General features: G+C 34.1%; 2 protein-coding genes across 2 annotated transcripts; both read left to right on the top strand.

Moving 5' to 3' along the window:
* Window positions 1–27: 27 nt before the first annotated feature.
* On the top strand, window positions 28–7,706 carry LOC107592511 (transmembrane protein 147-like). The gene is made up of 8 exons (XM_016282044.1): window positions 28–63; window positions 1,352–1,425; window positions 2,532–2,601; window positions 2,693–2,758; window positions 5,183–5,319; window positions 5,496–5,580; window positions 5,820–5,941; window positions 7,215–7,706. The coding sequence occupies exons 1-8, from the start codon at window positions 28–30 to the stop codon at window positions 7,333–7,335; spliced, it is 711 nt and encodes a 236-aa protein (XP_016137530.1). The 3' UTR covers window positions 7,336–7,706.
* A 4,879-nt stretch (window positions 7,707–12,585) lies between these two features.
* On the top strand, window positions 12,586–15,813 carry LOC107592535 (sulfotransferase family cytosolic 2B member 1-like). Its single transcript, XM_016282065.1, has 6 exons — window positions 12,586–12,995; window positions 13,452–13,660; window positions 14,797–14,923; window positions 15,202–15,296; window positions 15,368–15,548; window positions 15,645–15,813. Exons 1-6 carry the CDS (start codon window positions 12,857–12,859, stop codon window positions 15,755–15,757), a joined length of 864 nt encoding a protein of 287 aa, XP_016137551.1. The 5' UTR covers window positions 12,586–12,856; the 3' UTR covers window positions 15,758–15,813.
* The last annotated feature ends 1,397 nt before the right edge of the window (window positions 15,814–17,210 follow it).

Genomic DNA, 17,210 nt, shown 5'->3' with positions numbered 1-17,210 from the left:
AAGTGTTTTACATATAATCAATTCTTAATGCATATTTCTGGTCCTATTGTGCACCATTCAATGGTACACACCATAAGTAAAAATATATATATATATGTATATATATATATATACTCATTTCAAATCTGTATGCATTTCTGTATTCCATGGAACACAAAAGAAGATATTTTGAAGAATGTTGGTTACCAAATGTTTTGAGTCCCATTGATTTCCATAGTATGGGCAGAAAATGCTATGTAAGTCAATGGGACCTGAAACTGTTTGGTCACCAACATTCTTTAAAATACCTTCTTTTGTGTTCAGCATACAGAACAAAACTCACACAGGTTTGAAACAACATGAGGGTGAGTAAATGATGACAGAACTTAGATTTTTGGAAGGACTGGATCAAATAATCACAAAACATTTATCGTGTTTTTGCTGGTGATATAAAATGAAGTCTTAACTGTGAATATTGCAATTATTTCAACTTCTAAAGACAGCATTTTCACATTTTTTTCTAGATTTCTCACAGATTACAAGTATGAAAATATTAAGACGGATGCTTTAATAGTGTCTTTACTTTCAAATTTAGTGGAAATAGAGTTCAGTTTAATTCTGTAAATGACTCCCCCATATCACATTAATCTGATTTTGGTAACACTTTACAATAAGGTTCATTAGTTAAACATTAGTTAATGTGTAAACTAACATGAACTAACCATGAGCAATACATTTGTTACTGTATTTACTAATCTTCACTAACATTAGTTAATAAAAATACAGATGTTCATTGTTAGTTCATGTTAGTTCACAGTGCATTAACTAATGTTAACAAGATTTTAATAATGTGTTAGTAAATGTTGAAATTAACATTAACAAAGATTAATAAACGCTGTATAAGTGCAGTTCATTATTAGTTCATGTTAACTAATGTAGTTAACTAATGAACCTTATTGTAAAGTGTTACCCTGATTTTATTTTAGTAAAAAAATAAATATTGATAACCTTTGCTGTTTATAGTCATTCATTGTTATATTAGTGCATATAAATACAAAATAATAAAAAAAATATTTTCCCTTATTTTATTGATTAATTATAAATGTTCATTTTGTGAAATAGCTAAATAATTATGTGGGGAGAAAATAAGTATATATATATATTTTTTTGGTTGAAATTACTGTTAGGTCAAGATAAATATTTTCAGGGAAAATACAGTGCATAAATAATGGTACATTTATTGTAAATTGTCAGAAAAATATCAAGATTTTTAAGACAACAGAAAAAGCAATGCTCTAATCTTCTTTTGTTTTTCTTTCTCTCAGGTATGACAATGAATTTGGCTACAGCCATCGTGTTGCTGACCTGTTAGTGTACATGCACTCCAAAGAGTAACTCACTGAGATTTGCGACAGCAGAAAGGCCCTACCACAAATGTAGTGGATTGTAAGTATTTAGACAATATTTTTTCATACTTGGAAGTATTATATATCTAGCTAAGTTTTTTTTTTTAGAAATTGTAGGAAATCTATAGATATTATTGGCTCAATATATGCTGCAGTATATATTATTTAAAGGGGTCATATGATGCGATTTCAAGTTGTCCTTTCTCTTTGGAGTGTTAGAAGCTGATTGTGCATAGATAAGATCCCTGAAGTTGCAAAGACTAAAGTCTCAAAACCAAAGAGATATTCTTTATCAAAGTTAAGACTCTGCCACGCCCCCCTAAAACGGCTCGTTCTAACACGCCCCCACATATCTACCTCACTATGTGGAAATATTAGCATAATGCCGCCCAAATGTGCACGCAAAGAAAGAAGGCTTGGTTTCAGAAACCAAGTGTACTGCACACATAGCAGCTTCATCACTGTGTCTGTCACGAGAGAGAGAGAGAGAGAGAGAGGGGGTCACATCACAGTGGAGTCAGCCGTCTTAACCGTGGCTTGTGTACTGCAAACACATACCAGCTTCATCACTGTGTCTGTCACACGACTCTGTTCCCCTTTCGGGCTCCGTCTTTACCTTTATTTTGAAAGCTGAAGCTGGCGATTATGGTAAGGGGCGTTACATTTCCGGCCAATCACAATGCACTGGGTCAGCTGGCCAATCAGAGCAGACTGCGCTTGTCGGAAGGAGGGACTTTGTAGAAAACGAAGCGTTTGAGAGAGGCGGGGCATAGAGGACCTACAATAATGTACAGTATTTGAAAAAGAATGTGTTTTTTGAACATTAAAGCATGTCAACATATTCTGTTACACCAAATACACAAAATAATGATCTTTAAAAAAGTTTATGCTGAAGTATGTCAGTGTACAGTATTAATCTTCTTAGGTCATATGCTATATGGCATATATAACTAATGTGTTCAATATGAGGCATGGTCAATAAATAATTAATTTTATATATATTTGGTTCTCCCCTTTAATTCAATTGTTAATGAATCTGTACAATCATCTCAACAGTTTTCAGTTGTTGATGTATGCTCCAAAGATCAAGATGTTCTTTCTAGCAGTGATCACTGTTCTAATCTTCACACTTTTGTTTATTGCCAGGTCTGAATATAATGCATTTTGGAGATGTGTCCAAGCAGGTGCTACCTACCTCTTTGTGCAGCTGTGCAAGGTGACTGAACCCTTTGGTCCTCACAAAGAAGTTTCTAATGTTTGAAGACAGAGTATTATGAGGTTTTCTCTATGTGTGATATCACTTTCAGATGCTGTTTCTTGCCACATTTTTCCCCACCTGGGAGGGAGGAGCTGGCGTGTATGATTTTGTTGGGGTGAGCAGTGAATGTGCCACTCTTTTTATTCATTTTTAAGCTTTTCATAATGCATTTATATAGATAATTTTGATTCGAAATATTACAAGGCAAATTAAAGGAATAGTTCACTCAGAAAAAGAAAATTGCTGAAAATATGCTCAGCCTCAGGCCATCCAAGATGTAGAGAAATTTGTTTCTTCATCAGAACAGATTTGGAGAAATTAAGCATCACTTGCTCACCAATGGATCCTCTGCAGTGAATGGGTGCCGTCAGAATGAGAGTTCAAACAGCTGATAAAAACCACAATAATCCACAAGTAACAACTCCAGTCCATCAATTAATTTCTTGTGAAGCGAAAAGCTGCATGTTTTAAGAAACAAATTCATCATTAAGATTTTTTTTACCATTCACAATAAGAGTCCTCTATCCATAGTATTGCTTTCCCATGTTAAATCTGAATCAGAAGAGAAATATGCAAAGATCAAGCACAGCTTACGAGCGAAAACAGTCGAAGACCGTTCTAAACAAATGTGTTGGTGGATTTTGATATGAAAGGACAACAAGGGATGGACTTTTTCACCAGAAGAAGTCTCTGTTTGGACTCTCATTCTGACGGCACCCTTTCACTGCAGAGGATTCATTGGTGGGGAAGTGATGTAATGCCAAACTTCTCAAAGACTGTTCTGATGAAGAAACAAACTACATTTAGATGGCCTGAGGGCGAGTAAATTGTAAGCAGATTCTCATTTTTGGGTAAACTGTTCCTTATAAGAGGCACGCCAGCAACTGAAACTTGAGGCTGAAAGTCTAACCTAAGGTGGAAATATCATTTAAGTTAGTCTGAAACCTCTCAAAAACCTGCAAACGAAACCAGCCTGGCCAGGCTGGGAGACCAGCTAACTACCTTAGGCTTGTTTAAGATGTTTTTGTCAATAGGGTATATACTGTACCTAACCTATATGATAATTTTAACATTTCAAATGATCCCACAGAGCTCAGCATGCAAATAAGAACCTCTCATATTAAGAAGTATGATAATGCAATGCATGTATGCACACTATGCAGGTATATGCACTTGTTAAGTGTGTATCTACGCAGCTGGGATTTGATTTGGCTCGGTAGCATTAGCGCCATTAGCTTCCAGGAATTAAACTCATCAACTGAGAGCAAGTGCATTTGCTCCGTCTAGGGTTTTCTGTAATGCTGAGTTTTGGAGAACACATCAGTATTCCCTCTGGGATGCATCAGGCCATCAGATGCAGTCAAGCCTGCACAACCTACTGTGTAATGAGCCCCTGTTAGTCAAATGCTGGCATGTTCATGGATACAGATCTCATAATTATTGCTTTTTGCGTTTCTGGATTATCACTCTAGTCATTTGACTGAATCCTCACTACTGGATTATGATTGCACACACACATATATATATATGTATAAAAGAACGCATGAAAATGTTACAAATACATAGATAAACAACATGCTTTTATGTATTACATACATGCTTGAAGTGAATTAATTTCAAATCTCTGCAGAGAGCACTCAACCCCACCCTTTGGATTATGTGATATTACAAGGCAAATTAAAGGAATAGTTCACTCAGAAAAAGAAAATAGCTGAAAATATGCTCAGCCTCAGGCCATCCAAGATGTAGAGAAATTTGTTTCTTCATCAAAACAGATTTGGAGAAATTAAGCATCACTTGCTCACCAATGGATCCTCTGCAGTGAATGGGTGCCGTCAGAATGAGAGTTCAAACAGCTGATAAAAACCACAATAATCCACAAGTAACAACTCCAGTCCATCAATTAATTTCTTGTGAAGCGAAAAGCTGCATGTTTTAAGAAACAAATTCATCATTAAGATTTTTTTTAACTTTAAACCAAAATGCATAATAACACTTCATCCAGTGAAAAGTTCCATGCCCTGTTGTTCTCTCACATCAAAATCCACCAACATATTTGTTTAGAGCTTGATCTGTGCAGATTTCTCTCCTGATTAAGACTAGACAACTTTTTCACTGGAGAAATTGATATTATGGATAGAAGACTTGCGTTTTAGGCAGAAGAAACAGCTTGAAGTTAAAAAAACATCTTGATGGATTTGTTTCTAACAAATTCTTTCTCCTATTGCTTCACAACATTTCAATTGATGAACTGGAGTGGTGTGGATTATTGTGATGTTTTTATCAGCTGTTCGGACTCTCATTCTGACGGCACCCATTCACTGCAGAGGATCCACTGGTGAACAAGTGATGTAAAGCTACATTTCTCCAAATCTGTTGGGATGAAGAATGCACATTGTCAGCAAATGCATATTTTTGGGTGAACACTTCATTTAAGGCTTTGTGCTCACAACTTGTTCACACGTTATTATTGCATTCATGCTGACATCCGTGCAAATAATCATGATAACGTCATTCATTCATGTCCTGTTAACCCTAGGAGTTCATGAAGGCCACAGTGGACATGGCCGATCTTCTAGGGCTTCATCTGGTTATGTCCAGGAATGCTGGGAAGGGCGAATATAAGATCATGGTGGCAGCTATGGGCTGGGCTACAGCCGAGCTAATCATGTCAAGGTATTCTGATCATCCGGAGAGATACGCTGTCAAAGCACATTACAGATTTTCACTGGCAGTAACAAGTAGAAATTAACGTGTATGGTTTGGTTATGCACTTTTGTTCAAGATTTTGGAGTCCAAGTTTGAGAAAAGATCAGTACTGAAAAAAAAAAAGATCTGTTTATTCTAAACAGATGTATTCCGTTATGGGTGGGAGCTCGTGGCATTGAGTTTGACTGGAAATACATTCAAATGAGCTTTGATTCCAACATCAGTCTGGTAAGATACGTGCTTTCTTTGTGCTGTAGTTTTTGTGTTTGCATGCATCAAAAATCCAGTATCACAAATATATGTATTGATTTATTTACTTTACTGTAACAGAGCTTTTCTACTCATTGTTTTATCATATTAAATATGATATGTATATATATTGGGACACAATTGTGTAAGTCCGATTTACTCCGTTCTGTTGCTTTATTCTGTACCTAAACTTAATTTTTTTTTAAAAATCATATTAGGTACATTATATTGCTATGGCAGCAGTAGTATGGATGTTCACTCGCTACGACCTTCCCAAAAGCTTCCGGCTCCCTGTTACCATCCTGCTGGGATTGTGTGTTTATAAGATCTTTCTTATGGAGTGAGTATCACAGCAATACTTGTTTAGCTTAAAACTACTTTTGGCACAATTTTTCATCTAAGGTATTACAACAGAGCTGGTTTAAGTCAGCGTTTTATCTGAACTTTTAGTTTGTCTACATTCTTTTTTTTAGTCAAAATTCAAAATTAAGATGTATTCAAATTTGTAGCACATTTCTAGTAAACAGGGTTTATGATTTATGAAAATAATTAAATTTGAGTAAGGATTCACAATATATTTTGACCAAATTAATATTGGCCATACATTTTTTTTTTTTTTTTAAAGTTGGCATCAGTCTGTTTAGACAAATATTGGATGAGGATAGTATTGGTGCTTAATTTTTCCTATTCATTCAGTTTGCTGTTTAACTACAGAAGATTAAAAAAAGTACATTAAAAAAATATACCTTCTGTACATTTATTACATTTTAATGCTTATTTTCCCTGTATGAATGAATATTTCAAACAGCTTTGATTCACAATATCAGCTGTTAAATCCATTTTTGGCTGTGGCATAAAAATAACTATTTCTAATTTTCAATATTGGACAGCATTTCTGTATCAGTTCAATTCTGTATCTACAACCTACATTAATCTCCAAACAGCATTTGATTTAACTTGTAAATAGAAGTCAATTAGATGTTCAGTTTGTATAATAATTATAGGCTTTTTATTCATTTATTTAATTGTATTTGTCGCAATGCATTGAAAAATGCTTATTTAATACAGTACAGTTTAATACAGTAGAGCTGATGCACTTGTTCATCTCTCCTGTAGATGGCAGTGTTGCGTTAAGTTAGATTTTATTGCCATTGCAAATGTAGTTTCTGGCTGTTTGGAATTAAATGCTAGCTTATTATTTACTAAATATCACACAGTTTGCACTGTATGCTGCTTACTGTTTTTTTTTTTTTAATAGCATGTTGAATGCATTACACAGCATAAAATATGTAATACAGTAGTATGCAGAGTTGTCAAATAACATTTTCATCTTGCATGTAAGCAAGCATCTTGCCTTTATTTCACATTTTTAATTCAGTTTTGCAGGAAAATTCAGATGTTTTCATTTAAGTTGCATTGTGGGTTACAGCATTAGTTTTGTGTATTAGGTCCTCCGGGTGTTTCACGCATATGAAACTCCAGAAATAATAAGTGTAATATGTTGATATACTTTTCCGTATGAAATCACTGTGTGTCCTTTTAAAGAAATCGTATGCTCTTTGTTTTGACTTTTCACTGCACTGTTTATTTCCATGTTTGTGTGTCTCCTCCAGGCTGTTTGTTCATGTTTTCCTCCTGGGCAGCTGGACAGCTCTCCTAGTGAAGGCCGTGCTCACTTGTGCCATCTCCCTATGTTCACTCTTCCTATTCGTCACACTCGTTCACAGCAACTAAACCCTTATACTGTACAGCGTCTCAACTCAAGAGGCATTTCAAGTATTTGAAGAACTGATCCACATTCCTGCTTTGAATACTGTTGGCTTTTGTATCTGCTACAAAGAGACCGTGAGAGTATAACTGTTATTAGTGAACATGTGTTTATACTTTATTTAATTAACTAAATAAACATTTGACTACGATATGAAGGAATACTTGGACAGTTTTGGGAGAGAAACCAGTTATGGCGATACTTACTCAAAGAAAAACCTTCTTAACGACAAACTGATTTATTAATAAAGGCCACATGGGACAAAAATAATTTGCAATTTTTGTATTAGTGGTAGATTTTAGTTACCATAAAATATTGGCAAGTATGAGCAAACCAAACCCAGCATACTTTTTTTTTTTTTTTTTTTTTTACATTTTCTAGAAACAAACTACAATAATGTAATTGGTAACACTTTACAAAGATGTATGATTTGTGAACTTTAGTTAGCTATATTAGTAAATATGAACAAACAATACAAATAGTTCTACAGCATTTATTAATACATTTATTAATATGTTTTAAAAAGAAAAGTTGTATCTGTTACTGTGTACTAACATGAACAAGCAATTTTATTTTTTTATTAACTAACATAAAGGTTAATAAATGCTGGTTCATGTTATAGGTTCATGTTTACTAATGCATTAAAGGAATAGTTCACCTTGCTAAAATACTTGCTGAAAATGTGCTCATCCTCAGGCCATCCGAGGTATAAATGAATTTCTTCATAAGAACATATTTTGAGAAATTTAGCATTACCTCATTTGCTCATCAGTGGATCCTCCAGTGAATGGGTGCCGTCAGAATGAGAGTCCAGACAGCTGAATAAAACATCACAATAAGCTTTTGAAGTAAAAAGCTGTGTGTTTCTAGTAAACAAATACAAACAAATGAACTATAAACCATTGTTTCTGGCTAAAATAAGAATCCTCTATCATAATATTGCTTTCTTCAATGAAAAAGTCATCTTGCCTGAATCAGGAGAAAAATATACACAGATCGAGCGTTGTTAACATTCTGACGGCACCCATTCACTGCAGAGGATCCATTGGTGAGCAAGTAATGTAATGCTGAATTTCTCCAAATCTGTTCCAATCAAGAAACAAACTCATCTACATCTTGGATGGCCTGAGGGCGAGTACATTTTTTGCTAATTCAATATTAGGTTGAACTATTCCTCTAACTAATGTAACTTTATTAACTATTCCTTTAACAAATGAGCCCTTATTGTAAAGTGTTACCTATTAATCCTTTAACAGCACAACTATTGTCCTGCTATTTCAGTTCAGCCGAGCTTCACATTCCTGGCACATTAAAACTAATAAATCTGCTGGGAATGTAAGGAACAAGAATGGTTACATATGGGTTTTGAAAAAAAATTATAATTATATTAATAAATGAAAAAATAATAATAAACATAGAGTTAATAATCAGGTTAATATGCAGCGTATGATGCATCTCTGCTAAAAACCAATTTAAAACGGCTGATGATGCTCATAAAACAGTCAAAACTGTCTTATTGACCAGAATAAAGTGTTTTGAGCACTTTCATGCTGCTTTTAACTGGATACACACCATAAATAAAGTCAGGAATGTGTCATATGCTGTTGGTGATATAAAAAAAAAAACGTTTAACATTATTAGCCATTCAGTTCTATAGTTAAAATAAAGAGAAATATCCAATAGATTTAGATTTTTTTTTAAACGGCTTAAAGTTTTTGTATTTTAACCCCTCAAACACTTTTTTTTTGCCTGCAGGTTGAGTAAACTAAGCTTTAAAAAGACTGTAATAGATGCATGCAATTATCAACAGTTTATGAGTTGATAAGAACTAGACATGTGCATTCTCATCATTCTTCCCTTATTGAAAAGTTACTGTGATAACTTGAACTTGTTTTCCCCTTCTTATCAACTATCTGTCAAGCTATTTTACCTGCAGTGATAGCTTTGCAGATCTGCAATAAAAAGAGCTTTGTTTTCCCTCTCCAGCAAAATTTGTGAAAAGAACTGAATATAGAGCCAAGCCCGGTGGAGTTTCACTCTTGGATTATGGGTCACTCTCTCACATGTATTATATTACCTGCAGAGACTAGTCTTTATCAACGCTGCAGATAAACAGTCAAGCTGTACGGCAACTCTATTGTCTGTTAAACAGTATTTTGATCTTTTATTGTTTTGATTTGTTCTTTGAGTTTTTGTTATGCACTTTTTTCTTTCAAATGTTTTCAGTATTTTTTACAGACTCTTAAAAATTATTTTAATCTTTGATTCTTTGAAGTTTTGTTGCATTCTGTATTATTCATCATTTAGCAGACGCTTTTATCCAAAGTGACTTACAAATGAGGACAATAAAAGCAATCAAAACTAACAAAAGAGCAACAATATACAGTATAAGTACAAATGACAAGTCTCGGTTAGCCTAACGCAGTACACGTAGCAAGGTATATATACAGTATATATATATATACATATATGTATGTATATACAGGTGCATCTCAATAAATTAGAATGTCGTGGAAAAGTTCATTTATTTCAGTAATTCAACTCAAATTGTGAAACTCGTGTATTAAATAAATTCAGTGCACACAGACTGAAGTAGTTTAAGTCTTTGGTTCTTTTAATTGTGATGATTTTGGCTGACATTTAACAAAACCCACCAATTCACTATCTCAACAAATTAGAATACTTCATAAGACCAATAAAAAAAACATTTTTAGTGAATTGTTGGCCTTCTGGAAAGTATGTTCATTTACTGTACATGTACTCAATACTTGGTAGGGGCTCCTTTTGCATGAATTACTGCATCAGTGCGGCGTGGCATGGAGACAATCAGCCTGTGGCACTGCTCAGGTGTAATGGAAGCCCAGGTTGCTTTGATAGCGGCCTTCAGTTCCAATCAAGAAACAAACTCATCTACATCTTGGATGGCCTGAGGGCGAGTACATTTTTTGCTAATTCAATATTAGGTTGAACTATTCCTCTAACTAATGTAACTTTATTAACTATTCCTTTAACAAATGAGCCCTTATTGTAAAGTGTTACCTATTAATCCTTTAACAGCACAACTATTGTCCTGCTATTTCAGTTCAGCCGAGCTTCACATTCCTGGCACATTAAAACTAATAAATCTGCTGGGAATGTAAGGAACAAGAATGGTTACATATGGGTTTTGAAAAAAAATTATAATTATATTAATAAATGAAAAAATAATAATAAACATAGAGTTAATAATCAGGTTAATATGCAGCGTATGATGCATCTCTGCTAAAAACCAATTTAAAACGGCTGATGATGCTCATAAAACAGTCAAAACTGTCTTATTGACCAGAATAAAGTGTTTTGAGCACTTTCATGCTGCTTTTAACTGGATACACACCATAAATAAAGTCAGGAATGTGTCATATGCTGTTGGTGATATAAAAAAAAAAACGTTTAACATTATTAGCCATTCAGTTCTATAGTTAAAATAAAGAGAAATATCCAATAGATTTAGATTTTTTTTTAAACGGCTTAAAGTTTTTGTATTTTAACCCCTCAAACACTTTTTTTTTGCCTGCAGGTTGAGTAAACTAAGCTTTAAAAAGACTGTAATAGATGCATGCAATTATCAACAGTTTATGAGTTGATAAGAACTAGACATGTGCATTCTCATCATTCTTCCCTTATTGAAAAGTTACTGTGATAACTTGAACTTGTTTTCCCCTTCTTATCAACTATCTGTCAAGCTATTTTACCTGCAGTGATAGCTTTGCAGATCTGCAATAAAAAGAGCTTTGTTTTCCCTCTCCAGCAAAATTTGTGAAAAGAACTGAATATAGAGCCAAGCCCGGTGGAGTTTCACTCTTGGATTATGGGTCACTCTCTCACATGTATTATATTACCTGCAGAGACTAGTCTTTATCAACGCTGCAGATAAACAGTCAAGCTGTACGGCAACTCTATTGTCTGTTAAACAGTATTTTGATCTTTTATTGTTTTGATTTGTTCTTTGAGTTTTTGTTATGCACTTTTTTCTTTCAAATGTTTTCAGTCTTTTTTACAGACTCTTAAAAATTATTTTAATCTTTGATTCTTTGAAGTTTTGTTGCATTCTGTATTATTCATCATTTAGCAGACGCTTTTATCCAAAGTGACTTACAAATGAGGACAATAAAAGCAATCAAAACTAACAAAAGAGCAACAATATACAGTATAAGTACAAATGACAAGTCTCGGTTAGCCTAACGCAGTACACGTAGCAAGGTATATATACAGTATATATATATATACATATATGTATGTATATACAGGTGCATCTCAATAAATTAGAATGTCGTGGAAAAGTTCATTTATTTCAGTAATTCAACTCAAATTGTGAAACTCGTGTATTAAATAAATTCAGTGCACACAGACTGAAGTAGTTTAAGTCTTTGGTTCTTTTAATTGTGATGATTTTGGCTCACATTTAACAAAAACCCACCAATTCACTATCTCAACAAATTAGAATACTTCATAAGACCAATAAAAAAACCATTTTTAGTGAATTGTTGGCCTTCTGGAAAGTATGTTCATTTACTGTACATGTACTCAATACTTGGTTGGGCCTCCTTTTGCATGAATTACTGCATCACAAAAAGACACCAGACCCAACAATGCAGTTGAGCTGAAGGCCGCTATCAAAGCAACATGGGCTTCCATACCACCTCAGCAGTGCCACAGGCTGATTGTCTCCATGCCACGCCGCACTGATGCAGTAATTCATGCAAAAGGAGGCCCAACCAAGTATTGAGTACATGTACAGTAAATGAACATATGTCTTAACGTCTTATGAAGTATTCTAATTTGTTGAGATAGTGAATTGGTGGGTTTTTGTTAAATGTGAGCCAAAATCATCACAATTAAAAGAACCAAAGACTTAAACTACTTCAGTCTGCGTGCATTGAATTTATTTAATACACGAGTTTCACAATTTGAGTTGAATTACTGAAATAAATGAACTTTTCCATGACATTCTAATTTATTGAGATGCACCTGTATATGTATATATGTATGTATATGTTGTTCGCAATCATAGTATTACCATTTGTTTGCAAATACTATGCTTCTTTTGGTTCTTTCTTTCTTTCCTTTGACAAAAAAAGGAGGGATTTTATGTGCCAAAAAAAACGTTTAAGAAGACTTTGCAACTATCCTTTTCCTTTTTAGTGTTTTTTTTCTTCACATAAAATCCCCCTTTGTAAGTGCACTTGGACCCAAGTAACCTTTCTTCCAAACTCTCCTGTGAATGTCAGCAGCAGATATACGGCTCCCTGTTGAGTTAATGAATGCTCTCACCGTCAAACGTCACTCTCGCTTTCTTTCTTTCACTCACTCTCTCTTTCTCTTTCACTCACTCTCTCTTTCGCTTTCTCTTTCACTCACTCTCTCTTTCTCTCCTCTCCAAGCACAAGTGAATTCACACAGAACACGGTGAACAGAACTTCCTTGTTTTCAAGGTCCGGTCAGCAGAGAATGGCGGACAGCGATTTGAATCTGGTTTACCATGGTCTCCTGCTACCTAAGATAAATCATACAGAGGAAAGTCTCAACTACCTCCAGAATTTCCAAGTCAAAGATGACGATGTCTTTGCTATTACCTATCCAAAATCCGGTAAGATCATTCTTTGTTTTCGATGCATACTGTTTAGTTCTCATGCTTTCAGCAACACAGACTTATTGCATTACATTTTCCTCATATTGCTATAATCTTTGCAAAAGGTGCAACATGTTATATGCTTATGCACATATATAAATTGTACAGTTTGCTAAACAAATTGTGCAGCAGTTAAACGATGCAAAACTATTATTTGACTATTACTCTGTCATGAATTCAGTCTGTCTGCACTTTGATTTTCCTCAGACTGCAAATCACACTATTCTGTTTGATAGAATATCCATCAACTAAATTACTCTATGCAATGACATTTTAATATTGAACTTCACAGGCTAATGCATTCTGCATAATGATGTGTTCATTATTCAATGTATTGCAAATTAAAATGCTGTGTTATTTTATGCATGAAGGTGATCAGTCCATCCTTCATTGGTTTCTGCCTGTGTTTTTCAGGTACCACATGGATGCAAGAAATTCTTCCTCCGCTCTTGAATGGAGGAGACCTGACGTCCGTGGAAACCATCCCTAACTGGGACAGGGTTCCATGGCTGGAGGAAACACGAGCTTCAGTGGTCTTAGATAAGCTCCCTTCACCACGAGCCATCGTCTCCCACATGCCTTATAATTTGATGCCTTCCTCCTTTTTCAAGTCCAAGGCCAAGGTACAGAAAGCAGCAGAACAATCCTATTTATAAATAGTCTGTATAGTTAATCTTTTACTTTTGGCATGACACTGGGAAAGAAAGATGTTCCGCGTTTACTAGTCTGTATTGACATCTGCCGCCAAAGAAAAAGTTTGGCCATTTAAACTGGTTCATCAGAATGTAAAAAACAATATATATATATATATATATATATAAAATTTACAGTCTATTTCTGGCTACAAGATGCCATATTTTCACAGTACTTTTTACAGTACTAGTTCTACAGTCATGTATGTTTGTAGATTAACTTTAATAATGTGATGTTGCAACTTCACTTCCCAGCATGCACTGCAGCACACATGAATTATGTGGTCGTTTGTTTATTTTACTAAATGCTGGTTTATTCTGCAGTTTGTTTTTTGTCACTTTGTTTTATAAGAATGTCGCTTGTCACCATTCATCAATTTTTCACTAAACACAGCCTCTAAAGCTATATATATAATATATATATATATATAATCTGGACAAAGATTAATTGTGATTAATTGCATCCAATATAAAGGTTTTTTGTACATAATATATGTGTATGTACTGTGTATATTTATTATGTATATATAAATACACACACATGCATGTATATATTTAAGAAAAATATGTTTATATATTAAATATATAATATAATATAGGCATATGTTATATATTCATATATAATATAAATTATATGAATATAAATATATACATGTATTATATACTTTTCATAAATGATTGCATTTATCTCATATAGTATTATTATAGATAATACAGTTTCTTGTCAATCCTCCTGAGGGGTTTATGGGTGGGGGGAGGTTATGTAATAAATTTTTCACGTTATTCAGTGGGGTTAAACATGGGAATAAGAAAAAAAATGCAGACAATGTCCTCTTCACTGTATTGTTCTGTGTTATATATCTGTCTGTGTAATAATAAAACATGTGGAACAATAAATATATACATGTAAATATTTTCAAAATATATACTGTCTGTACTTTATATATAAAATATACTTGCATTTTCTTACAATGTTCTCTAATATCAAGATGCATGTCCAGACAAGTCTTTTTTTTTCAGTAAAGCAAAGCAAAGTGTCATTGTTATATCGTGTTTTTCATCTTCAGGTAATCTACGTCACTCGGAATCCTAAAGATGTTTTAGTCTCATCTTTCCACTTTCATCAAATGGCCAGTTTCCTCGGAGACCCTGGAACGTTTGAAGAATTCATTGACAAATTCCTGTCAGGAAAAGGTGAGACGTTCAAATATGTGTTTAAAATCAATTCTGCTTGAATGAAGTATTCAGTATTCATGTGACTAGTAAAAATACTAAATGTAACTGCTTATTGAATGTTGGTGTATTTTTTTTATATTGATGTTGCTGCCTTATTAAGGTCCACTTTGCATCATGCCCAAAAACACCCAGACTAATTTTCGAATTGAACAATAAACGTGCATCAAACATGATATGTGTAGATGGAGAGTGTAAATATAACTACTCAAATGATCAAGTTGCAATTGCTTACACAGTTTGTTTGGGAAAATGGGCCGACCATGTGAAAAGCTGGCGAAACCCTGAGCTCGGCGACAGAATTCTGTACATCACCTACGAAGAAATGCTTCAGGTAAAGTAAAGAGATACTGCTCATTCAGAAATCAGAGAGAATGGGTGTACTGAAGGTTCTTGTAATTGTAGGACCTCCGTGAAGTCCTGGACCGGATTTTAACATTTCTTGGCCGGGAGCTCAGTGCAGAGGCTCTGGATCGCGTGGTCAATAATGGCACTTTCAAAAATATGAAAACAAACAAAATGTCAAACTACTCTCTGGTGCCAGAAAACATTATGGACAACAAGAAGTCACCCTTCCTCAGAAAAGGTACCCAGGTTTTCAAGTATCAGCTGAGAGCCGTTTTTTTTTTTTAACATCGTGATGATATTTGTTCTTGAATGAAACCTCTCTGCTTATTTAAAGGTATCGCTGGAGACTGGAAGAATCACTTCAGCCCTGAACTTGATGCCAAGTTCACAGCTGTAATTCAAGAGGAAATGAAAGGAAGCAACGTCAAATTCCCGTGGGATGAGTGAATCTCTTGTAAAGATATCTCGGTGCACATCAAAATAAACAGTCATAGATTGAACATATGATCGTTTAATTCACTGTGTGTTTATTCAAGTTTATTGCAGTTATTGCAGCAATGTTCTCTTGTTGTCCTGAAGCTATGTTGGAATTGCTCAAGATGATAAGACGTTAAAGTGTAAGACAGTTAGACCACTTTTGGTTTTTGCAACTTAACAGTGAGGGCGCAACATCTAACATCTGTTTCGTGTTACTGAGAGATGTTGCAAACTCTTGACACAGGAATGTGACCACAAAATAATGAAATTTATGTATAGTCATATTTATGGACTGCTTTTCACAGTGAAATATCATTTATCTAATCAGATTAGCCCCGCATCTCGTGGTTTTGCATTAAGCATAAGAAATAATATCAGTATAGCTACCTACATACAAAAACCATGTATATGAACTATTTATGTTTATATGAAGCTTAATGCATATAAAACAAAAGCAGCACAATTATCCTTTCGACTTACCAGTGCTGTCAGATTCTTGTCATTCCTTAAAGAAATCATTCACCCAAAAATTAACATTTGCATTTACTCACCTTAAGGCCAAAGAAGATGTATGAGTTTGCTTCTTCATCAGATTCAAAACAGATTTGGAGAAATTAAGCCAAAAAAAAAAAAAAAATAGCTATTATATTAGCTATAAAATGTGTGTGAGATTCATACAATTTTTATGGGCTGAGAAAATAAACGCTCCTTCAGCCTGTCCAAAAGCACGTATGTTGTTTCTGCTGTTTGAGAGACACACACACACACACAAACACATATTTATATGAACTCCCCACACATTCAACTGCTTTTATTTCCAGCAAATTTCTGAACGTGTGTTCATATTTGTATTACCTTGAGACATAAACTTAACATGCTTCACGGACATTTAACAAACAGAAATGGAATAATGAGTCCCAAAACCAAGGAGGGGTCAATATCAAAAGTCTCTTGTGTGCATCAGCTGCTTTGAGTACAGTTAATCTCATTCTCATTGAATGCACGATTTGTAAGTTCCTGCTGTTAGATGTTTCTCCACTCTTCCAGCAGGGCATCAGCAAGTTCTCAAGCACAACTGGGGGTCAGTTATATGTTGCACGTTTCCATTTTGCCTATCAATGTTTAGTCTCTTAAGCACTGTTCCTTGTAGGTGCATGTGTGATAATAGTTTATGATTGACTGAATAAGCATGAAAAACCCTTTACAAGATCTGTAAAGCTTATCTGGATTTTAAATGATTTTTAAAATTGCAGCATCCTAAAAATAATAATACATTATGTAAATATACCGGGATATAATTATATAAAAAGTATATACAAACAATTTTTATACAAACATACAATTTCTAATATATATATATATATATATATATATATATATATATATATATATATATATATATATATATAAATAAAAATAGAGA

This window comes from Sinocyclocheilus grahami, unplaced genomic scaffold (assembly GCF_001515645.1).
Source record: "Sinocyclocheilus grahami isolate Dianchi unplaced genomic scaffold, SAMN03320097.WGS_v1.1 scaffold153.1, whole genome shotgun sequence".
NCBI classification, from domain to species: domain Eukaryota; kingdom Metazoa; phylum Chordata; class Actinopteri; order Cypriniformes; family Cyprinidae; genus Sinocyclocheilus; species Sinocyclocheilus grahami.
Note: the sequence above shows the minus strand (reverse complement) of the source record. Positions and strands in the feature narration are given on the sequence as shown.

Bases quoted from the DNA above. Each gene is read 5' to 3' on its own strand.
- LOC107592511 (XM_016282044.1), top strand. From the start codon at position 28: ATGCATATTTCTGGTCCTATTGTGCACCATTCAATG. The intron at 1,426-2,531 runs GTAAGTATTTAG...GTTTATTGCCAG, and splicing joins TACCACAAATGTAGTGGATT to GTCTGAATATAATGCATTTT. The intron at 5,942-7,214 runs GTGAGTATCACA...TGTCTCCTCCAG, and splicing joins TATAAGATCTTTCTTATGGA to GCTGTTTGTTCATGTTTTCC.
- LOC107592535 (XM_016282065.1), top strand. From the start codon at position 12,857: ATGGCGGACAGCGATTTGAATCTGGTTTACCATGGTCTCCTGCTACCT. The intron at 14,924-15,201 runs GTGAGACGTTCA...TTGCTTACACAG, and splicing joins CAAATTCCTGTCAGGAAAAG to TTTGTTTGGGAAAATGGGCC. The intron at 15,297-15,367 runs GTAAAGTAAAGA...TTGTAATTGTAG, and splicing joins CCTACGAAGAAATGCTTCAG to GACCTCCGTGAAGTCCTGGA.